The following is a 12539-nucleotide window of genomic DNA, read 5'->3' on the forward strand; positions in this document are numbered from 1 at the left end:
AGATGTCAGCTCCAGGCAAGGATCAGATTTGGTATATAATGTTGAAGCATCTTAGTGAATCGGCCAAGGACATTTTATTGGAGTTATATGATAAAGTGTGGGAGGGTGGGAAGTTGCCACAAAGTTGGAAGGAGGCGGTGGTAGTTCCAATACGCAAACCAGGAAAAGACTGCACAAATCCAGGAAATCATCGTTCAATTGCTTTAACATCCAACGTTTGTAAAATAATGGAGAAAATTGTAAATGACAGAACGTAGGAAGGATATGTGTCTAAATATCAAAGTGAATTTAGAAGAGGGAGGAATACTATGGATCCAGCTGTATGTCTAGAACATGAGGTGACAAAGGCACAGATAAATCGCGAAAGTATAGTGGCAGTATTTTTAGATGTAGAGAAGCTGTATGATATGATGTGGGGAGAGGGATTATTGATAAAACTTTGGAAATTAGGTGTTAAAGGTCGTATGTTCAGATGGATTAAGGATTTTTTATTTGGAAGATGTATACAAGTCAGGATAGGGACTAAATATTCAGGGAAATGGTTATTGAAAATGGAACACCTCAAGGGAGTATAGTGAGTCCATTATTGTTTTCTATAATGATAAATGATGTGTTTAAGAGATTAGGACATGAAATGGGGGTGTCTCTCTTTGCAGATGATGGGGCAATTTGGAAGAGGGGAAGGAATCTGGAGTTTATCATAAAGAATGTACAGAGTGCAATCACAAAAATAGAGGAATGGTCCTATAAATGGGGATTCAAATTTTCAATTGATAAGACAAAGATAATGGTTTTTACAAGGAAAAGAATTGGTGACAGTTAAATTTAGATTGTACAATCAAGAACTGCACAGAGTGAAACAGTTTAAGTTTTTAGGAATATGGTTTGATGAGAGACTCACATGGGCGGTGCATATTCAAAATGTGGTGGATAAATGTCTTAAATGTGATGAGGTGTTTGGTGGGATATGCCTGGGGGGCAGACAGGAGTGTGCTAAAAGCCATACATTGTGGGTTGATAAGGTCTATTTTAGATTATGGATGTGTGGTGTATGGATCTGTGGCAAGCACATCCCTGAGAAAAATGGACATTATTCAACATCAGGCATGGAGGCTATGTACAGGGGCTTTTAAAACAACTCCAACAGCAGCATTACAGGTGGAAATGGGGGAAATGCCATTAGATATGAGGAGGTTGCAATTATTGCTGGTGTATTGGGTTAATTTGCAGGGTCATGTGACAGACCATCCAACAAAATGCACTTTAGAACTGTGTTGGGAAAAGGGAAAAAGAGACAGTAAAAGTTTTGGTTGGACAATAACACAGTAAAACAGAAGAGATTGAAATAGCCCATTTAGATGTAAGTCAGTACCATTGTCAATCGTTCCACCTTGGGTTTTGCCAAATGCCACAGTAGATTTTACACTACTAATGCAGAAGAGCAAGGAGGGAGAGTTTGGGTATAATGTACAGAAGGTACAGGCATATATTGATAGATATCATTTTTACGTTCAACTGTATACAGATGCATCCAAGAATTCAGAAAGGGCAGGAGTAGCTTTTATTGTTCCTGAGTTTCAGGTAACAGTAGGGAAAAGGATCAGTGGGGAAGTGGTGGCAATACTATTAGCAGTGCAGTGCAGGCCAGATGTTTTGATTGAGGTGCAACAAACACTATACAGGGTGCAAATGATGGGGACTGCAGTGGTGTTTCTATGTGGCACTGTGTGCACTGTGTGCCACATTGGGGTAAAAGGGAATGAGGCAGCAGATAAGGCTGCGAAGGAAGCAACAAAGTATAGTGGTGTTGACTTGGCAGTTAGCCTCAGTAAGTCAGAAATCAAGAAGATAATCAAACAAAGATTGAGGGGAAGGCGGCAAAAGCAATGGGAGGAAGAGAGGACAGGACAGTGGTTCTACACAATACAAAGGAAAGTGGGAGACATGAGAAGTACAGGACGGGACAGAAGAGAGGAAACAATAATATCAAGACTTAGGTTTGGGCATACTTCATTTAACGGTAGGCTACACTAGTTAAAATAGGGAAACACAACACGGGTGAATGTGAGAAATGTGGTCAAGCTGAAACAGTAGAGCATGTTATGGTGCATTGTGGGGGGTATGAAGCCGAAAGACAGAGGTGGATTCGAAAGCCTACGAACAATAAGATACAGTATGACCTCAGAACCATGTTACAGGAACACGCTGGAAGTAGGTGTTGGCAATTAATGTTGGGGAGGATATTTTTTTGTTGTTTTTTTGTTTGTTTGTTTTTAATTAATTAATTTAATTTTTTTTTCTTCTTCTTTTAGTATTTATTTAGTTATTTTGTAGAGGGTGTTATAGCCACTTTGATCCACACTCCATTCCAGTAGGTGGCGGTAAAGCGCCAATTCGTTGTTTGCCAACCGCCATTAACCAGAAGAAGAAAGAAGAAGAAGAAGAAGAAGAAGTATAAACCTCAGAAGAGCGCTGGCTTCAATATTCCAAGTGGTTGGTAACGGGATCAGACGTGACATTTTTATTTAGACAACGTAGAATTTCACAGCAGCTATGGATATAGTACTGTATCTGATAGCTGCTGCTATCCTTGTTGCCCTGATATTGTTTGCGTTGAAGCTACGGAGGGTTACACAGGAAGGTAAGCAGTCTTCAAAAATAACTGTATGCTAACTGTTAGCATTGAAAGTCAAACTCGTTTCAAATATACTCAGTGACGTATCATGTTTTAGCCATTTTAGTAGTTATTTAATTATGGAAAGATACAGTGGTAATTGAAGATGTTGCACTTTTCAGCTATAAAGGCTACGTCAGCTCACAGCTGCCAACATATGTCACAATCTACGGAGGCCGCAACGTGCCAACTGAACTGTCACTGTAGTCTTTATTCACTTGTTGATTAAAGGCGTTTGCTTTATTTTTATAATTAATACAAACATGCTGGAGACAGCAACGAGTTATCAAATGATTTTCTTTCTTTAGTTATATTTTATTTAATTTTTTACCAAAAATGTGTTTTTCCACGGGAGGTGTGCTGTTATAAGTATACATTTATCTACTACTTTCATTTATTAGATGAATTAAAACCAGTAACTTAACACCTACAATCCAATGTAGAAACAGCTGCTTTTCCATAAATAATATATCTATAATCCAAGATAGATAGTGATTCCTCCAGATTTTGAATACTTCTTCCGGCTCTGACAAATAGCTATTTTTTCATTATCGATTAATCTACTGATTATTTTATTAATCAATATTTTGATATAAATATTACAATTTACCAAAGCACTTAAATAACTTGGTACACTCCCTGCCTCAGTATCCCACAAGAAAAGTTTAAAATCTGGGATAAAATGATTTCCAGATTTGTATGGAACGGTAAAAGACCACGAGTAAAATATTGTACACTACAACTGGAAAAAGATAAAGGAGGTATGGCACTTCCAAACCTGAGAGACTATTATCATGCAGCACAACTCAGACCGATAGTGTGACAAGGACTATTGTGCAAAGTGGAAAGATATTAAGAGGACAGTGGCAGATATTCTAACCCAGTTCCTGATTGGTAATCCTAAATTGATGAAGACATTACAAGACTCGATAGATCTAATAACTTTACACACATTGAATATCTGGTTTGATTTTGTAAAACAATACAAATTAGAAAGGGATACAAAATTGTTAAGTTAGTTTGCATATGATGAAAGATTTAAGCCAGGCTTAAGTGATCGCCGGTTCAGGGACTGGGGGAGGAAAGGGCTGACAGCCGTGTGTACATTAACAAAGAAAGGATATGTAATGAACTTCAAGCAGTTGAAAATGAGTTATGGATTAGATAACGGGGAACACTTTAGATACTTACAGCTAAGGGATTATTTTATAAAGGAAATACAAACTGTGAAAGACTTGAATGGTGTACTTGATGTAATGACCAGGACATACAGTGGAACTAAACTTGGGCAATCTCAGTACTGTACCGAAGCCTGAGAGACTCAGAAGCTGCTTCTACTCTGTACATTAAGGGAACTGAACATCACCATTACTCTGGAAGAATGGCATGATATGTGTGAAACGCAACACACAACTACAAACTCAAGAACACTGACCCGTTACTTCATTACACCTAAACTGAGTAAACAAAGTGGTTCTCAACATTCATGTTGGCGGCTACGTGGAGAAAGAAGCAAATCATACACACATCTTCTGGAAGTGTCATGAATTTAACTCATTTTGGGAATTTTTGGGAAAATGCATTTTGATAATGGATGCCTGTAACCATGTGGTTATGTTTTTTGTTTATCTGTCCCATCTTTCTGTTCAAAATCTTCAAAATCTCAATAAAAATGTGAGTATAAAAAATAATAATAACTTGGTACACACCATTCCCTCTTTTTCTTATCGTATATACTTATATATTATTATATAACCCAGTTAATAGATTAGGTAGTTATTTGGGCCATAAAATGTCAAAAATTGCTGAAAAGTCAGTCACTGTTTCCCAAAGCCCAAGAAGATATTGTCAAATGCCATGCTTTGTCCAAAACTCAAAGATATTCAGTTCAGAAGCTAGAATCAGAGATTTTGAAAAAAAAAAAAATCCTGAAAAAATAACTCCAACAAAATATTCATTCATTTGCTGTTGATCGATTAATCAACCATTTGTTGTAGTCTTAACAAATAAAGCATGTGTTGGACAGACTGTGGTATGACATGTTATGTGCCCTTTCTGGCCTCAGCTGATGCAGAACAGCAGCAAGATGTTATCCGGGCAGCGGGTCCCCCTCAGCGGGCAGCAGAGGAGCGAGGGGCTGGTATGCCTCGCAGGAGAAGAAATCTGGCTGCAGTGATTGCTAACAGACATCCACAGAGAGAACCTGTTGAATATGGTCAGTCATGTTGGTTTACTTTAATTATGTAGCTTTCAATAATAAGCACTGATATACTGTACACAGTGTTGTTACATGTAACGACGTTACGCAATTTAATTACAAAATGTACATAATTGTAATCCCTAACATTACTGGGAGAAATGATTTCCATGATTACAATTTTAGTTACATTTCAAAAATTGCTGCAAAAGCTCAGATTTATCAAATAGTTTTCATATCAACCTCCTCCTTCCAAAGACGCAAGTTGGATCCTGATGCTTGTGATTGGCTGTCTCTGGTTCATTCAAAATTAAGAAAAGTAATCAAATGTAATTAGTTACATTACTTTGAGAAAGGAATTGAAATAGTTACACTACTATTACATTTTCAACAGGGTAACTTGTAATTGTAACCAACTCATTAGTCTTTTCAAGCTGAACAAATGGAAAAAAACCCATAGCTGAATGTACCTGTATGAACAGATGTGAGTTTTGTACTGTAACAAACATTTTGTTGATCTCAGATGGGGAGCATGTGGATGAGGAGGAGGAGGAAGAGGATGTGCAGCTGCAGAACTTCCAGCCAACAGTAAAAGTTGGAGCCAAGAAGCAGAAGAAGCTGGAGGAGAAACAGGCCAAGAAAGCCCAGAGAGAGGTGGGAGTCACAAGTTGAGCCTCTGATGTCCACACTCACCACAAGATGGGCCATGAAACAAAACCCCTGTAGAACCTAACTTAAACTCCTCACTAAGCATATGTAAGCAGAGTATAAACATTCAGTTCATAACCTCTGCTTATGTCCTCATAAGCAGATATAAAAGCATCCTTCTTCTTGACTCCTAACTCATTACATCTGAACACACAGACATTATACACATCTTGTTACATTCAGAGTGGATTCCACTTTTTGGGGCTATAAATATCTATTATGTCCCAATCACAGAGAAAAAGTCTGAAGTCAGTTTTGAAATAACATTCCTCTATGATGAAAAACTGAATACCTTTTTGGTTTGTGGACAAAACAAGTGATTAGTGGATGTCTTTTGGGGCTTTGGGAAACATGACATGTTTATTCATCTTCTGACATTTTATGGATTTAATGACTAATGGATAAACTTAGAAAATAATGGACAGATTCATTGATGATGAAAATAATAATTAGCTGCATGCCTAATTTTGACTTAAAATCACCTGTGGCTTGTCGGAGTTATCACTGCTTATATAAAGCTACATTATAGTGAAATGTATATATAATTACCACATTGTGGGGTGAAAAATGAAGTGTCACCAAAGAGGGTAATTAAAGCACAAGCAATAGCGTTCATGTTCAACTTAGGCTGTTAAATGATTGATGAACACACTATATATGTACTTAATATGACGTGTGTTTGATTTCACATTTCAAAATGGCTTAAAGATGCTCTGTCGTAAACTTTCCTTCCAGCCTGCTGGGGAGGTTTTGAAACTTTCCTTTAAGCTTTGCTGAGTTAAAGACTTTCCATTTGCTGCCTGGTTGCTGAGTTGTTTTTGTATTTACAGGCTGAAATGGAGGAAAGGGAGGAGAGGAAGAGGATGCAGGAGCTCAGAGAGCAGGAGAGACGGCAGGAGGAGGAGAGAGAACGACTGCATGAACAGAAACAGGTCACATAATCCATCCTCTGATCAGTTTCTTCCTCTCTGTCTCTTCATATGAGGTGATGAAATAACAGTGTTTGTTCAGGAGGAGGAGGAGCGACGGGCTAAAGAAGAACAGGAGAGACGGGAGGAAGAGGAGTACTTGAGGCTCAAAGCATCTTTCACTATAGAAGACCAGGGAGAGGAGGAACAGCTCACTGAAGACCAGGTCAGATCACCAACACATTTTTCAGGTTAAACTAAATCTAACTGTTAGAACTCTCTCTCTCTCTCTCTGTCTTTTAAAAATGATAAATGTTTGTGTTGTTAACCCCTAGTCCCGCAACCTTCTTCAAGAATTCATCCAATACATTGAGGTGAGACTAACAGTCTGTACATACTTCAGCTTTAGCCAAAGCATCTGAACATAATGCATTAAAAATGATGTCTTCCATCCTGCAGAGCTCTAAAGTGGTTCTACTGGAGGACTTGGCTTCTCATTTTGAAATGAGGACACAGGATGCTATTGCCAGACTGCAGGACCTCTTAGCAGATGGCTCCCTCACAGGTCAGTGTGTTTAACAACTAACAATAAACAGCATGCAAGAACATTTCTTAGTGTTTAAAATTGATCTCATCTTTCAAATGATGAAAAGCTGTTTTGGAACATGGCGTTAAGAAAAGAAGATCTGTAAAGATAATTTTTTAAGATAGCGTATGGTTACAACAAGGGTTCCCAGCCAGAGTGGACCCAGGGATGTGGCACGTACTGTAAGCACTTAGCTACCAGGGTGCGGTTTTCAATAAATCCAATAAAAACAATATATTCAATTGAAACATTTTAATTGTATACTTAACCTTCCTCTGATTCACCTCAGTTATCAATCAATGTAGACAGAGAAAAGAAATGTCAGCACAACCATGAGAAGCACTCACATGTACACATACAAACACTTAACAATTATCTCTTCACATTAAGATGCACAAATAAACATTAAAGAAATACTTAACAATGGTGCATAAAGTGTTTTAAAATATGTGCAAGTGTTAAATGTAAACATAGAAAGTAAAGTAAAGCTGAGGTAGGCCTGAGTGATACAGATCAACTCAAATATCACAATATTTGACCAAATACCTTGATGTCAATATTGCAACAATATTGTAGGGTTGACTATTGGTGCTGTCACAATATTTACACAATGAGATTTTTGATAAATAATCATCAGTACTTTGGATATAATGACAAAGTGGGTAAAGGCAAATAGTAGAACAGTCAGAACAGAAAATGACATAATCGTACTGTAATGTAGCCTTTAAACCCAGGACTTACATGCTGTATCGCAATATTACAATATGCAAATTCTAAGACGATATCCACTCTCATATCATGATATCGATATAATATCAATATATTGCCCAGCCCTAACCCATCGACACACTGATATCAGAGAAAATTAGCTTGCTTTAACATTCCCAGAAGAAGCCAAAATACTTACTGCTTTTTGGAGGATTTGTTGGTTGCAAAAACAAAACGTTCAGGCTTCAAATTTTATATATCATTTTTTTTAAATGATTTAATAATTTCTACACTCTATATGTTGTCTAATACAATCCATAGTTAATCTTTTATGACGTGGTCACTTATTAAGTTCAACCATACATTACAAGAAACAGGAAATATAATTGATATGTTGATCTTGTCCACACACAAGTTGAATAACAGCAAATCTGGTCAGAGAGAACAAATGATGCTGTGCACCTGTATTATGAAAAACATTTTCAGATTTGGCCTACAGGCTATTTGTTGTCATTTTATATTATATGAAATATGAATTAGTTGTACTTTGCTTATTGTTCCTACAGGAGTGATTGATGACAGAGGAAAATTTATCTCCATCACTCCAGAAGAACTGAACTCGGTAGCTCAGTTTATCAGACAGAGAGGCAGAGTCTCCATCACAGAGCTGGCCCAGGCCAGTAGCTCTCTGATCAACTTGACACCTGACAGCCGCAACACCGCCTGATGGACAGCTGGACAAGAGTCTGCATGGACACCACTGAAGAAGAATGACTCAAACATGAACTATTATCTATCTGGGTGAAGCCTTCTGGTGAAATGCAACTACTATTCTTTGGTGTTTGTCTTTGGCACCATGTCATCATCAATCTGAACTTCATAGTGATGTCATGTCTCAGTACTCTTTATTATATAAACTAACACACCTGTCAACACAGAAGACTGACTCAGAATTTTGAAGAAAAATGTAAAAAGTTGCAAAAATACAGTTTGAGATTTTAAATAAATTTAAGTTTCAGTTTGGTCTTGTTAACTGTGACATGGCTAAAGAGTTAATGGTCATTGTGTTATATCTGAAAGGACAGGAGCTGAGAGTTTAAAATATGCCTAGGGGAATGTCAAACCTCACCTGTTGCCATGAAGATGACCAGTGCAGGTCTTGACTTGTTAGTTTTTTTTCTGAAAAGAATCCGTGTCATCAGTTATTTGGTCAGAGCTGCTCCCGATAAATCTCAATATTTGACCACAACAACTGTGCAGTGTGATTCATTATTTACATCACTTTGAATGTTGGGGGGGGGGGGTGATGTGCTGCCAGGGTTTAGTTCGAGTGAGAACCCTGGCAGCTGAGTTTTGGACGTGTTGGAGCTGTCCAGTGTTTTATTGGGGACCCCAAACAAGATGGCATTACAATAGTCCAGACGTGAGGTGATGAATGCATGTATGAGAGTCAGAGAGTGAAGGACGGAGTCTGGAAATGTTCCTTAGGTGGAAGAAGGCAGATTTGGTGACAGATTTAATGTGTGTGTCATATGAGAGTGCGGAGTCCAAAATAACACCCAGATTGCGGACCTCCGAGGACAGCGAGATGCAGGAACCATCAACTATTATTATATTTTAAAAAAAAAGAGAGAATGCAGTAAGAAAAGTAATTGAACAGTATTAGAATTGAGATGGCCTATAGTGAATGCAGCATAAATTAAGTGGCCACCAGCTGGGTGAACTGAAGTAACCCCTGTATAAAAAAACTGAAGTCTCAAGGCCTGAAGTCAAAACTCCATGCACCTGTGACTGGTTTTACTTGAGTAATGGATGGAGGGGGCGTCATATTGATCGATGCCAAAAAAAGTTGTTTTGAAAGGAGGCTGATTGGTTGAAATGTACTCGGGGGACTTCCCACTTTTCCATGGTGGTCAGCAAAATTATCAGTATAAAAAAAGTGTCAGATCGCACCATCCGTAGTTGTTTGAGCCAAAGTGGACTTCATGGGAGACAACCAAGGAGGACACCACTGTTGAAATCGAATCATAAAAAAGTGAGACTGGAATTTGTGTATATATATATATATATATATATATATATATATATATATATATATATATATATATATATATATATGTTATATATATATGTAATGTAAATTGACAAGCCACAAAGCTTCTGGGAGAATGTCCTTTGAACAGAGGAGCTTCTTGACAAGGTACAGCAGCTCCACGTTCACAGACGCAAAAATGAAGCATACCAAGAAGAGAACACTGTCCCTACTGTGAAACATGGAGGAAGCTCGGTTATGTTCTGGGGCTGCTTTGCTGCATCTGGCACAGGGTGTCTTGAATCTGTGCAGGGTACAATGAAATCTCAAGACTATGAAGGCATTCTGGAGAGAAATGTGCTGCCTAGTGTCAGAAAGCTTGGTCTCAGTCGCAGGTCATGGGTCTTCCAACAGGATAATGACCCAAAACACACAGCTAAAAACACCTAAGAATGGCTAAGAGCAAGACCTTGGACTATGCTGAAGTGGCCTTCTATGAGCCCTGATCTTATTGAATATCTGTGGAAGGAGCTGAAACATGCCACCTAGAGAAGACACCCTTTAACCCTGAGCCAACTGGAGCAGTTTGCTCACAAGGAGTGGGCCAAAATACCTGTTGACAGAAGCAGAAGTCTCATTGACAGTTACTAAAATCGTTTGATAGCAGTGATCGCCTCAAAGGTTGTGTAACAAAATATTAAGTTAAGGGTACCATCATTTCTGTCCAGGCCTGTTTCACTAGTTTGTTTTTGTTGGGTTTTTTTTTAAATGATTGTTGAACCACAATTCAAAAGCATTGTCTGCTTTTCATTGGTTAATTTTCAGCAAACTTTTATTTATTATTACTTTTGTCAGTGACCATTGTTGGTTTTTCTTTCATTAACAGAGGGGTACTGTTAGAGCCATTTGTATTTGTAATACTTTGTGTGTCACGTAATTCCCTGTTCGCCACAGTAGGTGGTGCATTGAGGGTGCATTAAGTGGCAGCAGGTGAAACCTTATAAGTAGAGGAAGGGGCGGGAGCTCGCCAGGTGTGCTGCTTACCGGGAGAAGCACACAGTTCTTTGACCGTTGTCATTGTCTTTGCCGTCGCCGCCATTAATGTAGTTTTTGTTGTTTTGCATACAAGTTATGAGTAAGTGTATGTAGACTCGTGAAGGCCGCACGGCTGAATGTAGTGAATAAATACATTTTTTTAGCATAAGTACGCTACTGATGTTTGATTTACTACACGGAGCCTGTGATGACGTGTCAATTAGTTATCCTGGTAGCAGCCCCTCATTGTGGCTTAGGGTTTGTTTGTTTTTGTTAAAACCAAGTCACTACATTTAAGTCAAAGAACTTCGCTTCAGTTAGTTTTAGGACGTTGTTCGTGGAGGAAGACTCGCCGTTGGATTTCCTGCATTTGTTTGACAGCGTGGAGGATGTTTACAACCGTTTCCCTGGAGACGCACCGGCATCAGCTGATTCATTCATCCGGATTGTGACATCCCGGCGCCCACCGCTTTTAAGGTAAAGAGTAGCGCTACCAACCCTTATGGCCATAAGTGTGCACACAATTTTGCGAGCGTAATCCTAATGCATTGGTCGCTAAATGACACTATTGACTGCGCAATAAACTTGAACTTTTTCCCGTCGCTTTCATCTTAGATGTACGTTGTGTTGTGAAATTGGACATTATGGACGGTAAAACTGATGTGGCTGCCGCGGAGGAAGCGGTTGCTGCAACCTCTGCGGAGGAGAAAAATGTTAATGAGGTACAATCTGTAAAAAGTAAACGACCAATTACATTAACACACAAAGCTCTTGTTGCAAAGGTGGAAACATTACAAAATGTAAGAAAAGGAAAATTAAGTAAGATTAAAACCTTAAGAAATGTAACTCAAGAGCTTAAGCAGAGTGGTAATGCAAAAGAGGTGAAAAATACACTGGAAAAAATTTTGGGTTTGTGTGGGGAAGCCAAAGATGCGCATGTGGCTTTGTTGCCTTTAATGTCCATTGATGAACGTGAAAAACATGACACTTGGTTTGCTGCAAAAATGCTTGTTGAAAATGATTTCATTGCTGAGGTTGAGAAATGGTTGGCAAATGGTGATGAAATTGATGATGTTCATCCTGATGATAGCATATCAAATGTTCCCAGTAAACGTTCTCACCGAAAAAGCACATGCAGTAAAGGTAGTAATCGAAGTGACAAAACCACAACTTCATCTCGCATTAAAGCTGAAGCAGAGAAGGCTGCTCTTCTTGCTAGAGCTGCAGCTTTAAAGGAAAGACATGCTCTAGAGGCCCAGGAGGAGCAGCTGAGAAGAAAAAGGGAGCAGCTTGAAATTGATGCTGAAATAGCTGCATCTACTGCAAAGGTAGCAGTCCTTCAAGCAGCCTCAGAATGTGGAAGTAACAAAAAAGTGTGTTCAGATGGGATGAGTTCATATGTGCAAAGGGCTGAAAAACAAAAGCCAAAATCATCAGGACTCAATCCTGCAGCAGACTCATTTAAACCATCTCATTGGAGTGCAATGCCACAAAGCAGTTTTTGGAAGGACTCAAGCGCACACTATGAGGAAAAACAAGCTGAAATATCTGGAACAATGCGTTATGGAGATGTACTGCAAACCCTTTCTCTGCCAGTAAATAATGTGCAGCCTGCATCAGTGGAGCAACAGCAGCAAGGAGATCTGTGCACCATTATGCACCGACAAAATGAAATAACCGCAGCTCTGGTT

At 38.8% G+C, this 12539-nt stretch overlaps 1 protein-coding gene across 1 annotated transcript; it reads left to right on the forward strand.

Annotated features, from left to right (window-relative positions):
* Positions 1-2341: 2341 nt before the first annotated feature.
* Positions 2342-8820, forward strand: LOC128354146 (DDRGK domain-containing protein 1-like). Its single transcript, XM_053314405.1, has 8 exons — positions 2342-2641; positions 4740-4889; positions 5395-5525; positions 6410-6511; positions 6591-6713; positions 6823-6861; positions 6947-7052; positions 8348-8820. Exons 1-8 carry the CDS (start codon positions 2554-2556, stop codon positions 8506-8508), a joined length of 900 nt encoding a protein of 299 aa, XP_053170380.1. The 5' UTR covers positions 2342-2553; the 3' UTR covers positions 8509-8820.
* The last annotated feature ends 3719 nt before the right edge of the window (positions 8821-12539 follow it).

Source organism: Scomber japonicus, chromosome 24 (assembly GCF_027409825.1).
Source record: "Scomber japonicus isolate fScoJap1 chromosome 24, fScoJap1.pri, whole genome shotgun sequence".
Taxonomy (NCBI): Eukaryota; Metazoa; Chordata; class Actinopteri; order Scombriformes; family Scombridae; genus Scomber; species Scomber japonicus.

Coding starts and splice junctions, on each gene's coding strand:
- LOC128354146 (XM_053314405.1), top strand. CDS start 2,554: ATGGATATAGTACTGTATCTGATAGCTGCTGCTATCCTTGTTGCCCTG. Junction 2,642..4,739: donor ACGGAGGGTTACACAGGAAG/GTAAGCAGTCTT, acceptor TTCTGGCCTCAG/CTGATGCAGAACAGCAGCAA. Junction 6,862..6,946: donor AATTCATCCAATACATTGAG/GTGAGACTAACA, acceptor TCCATCCTGCAG/AGCTCTAAAGTGGTTCTACT.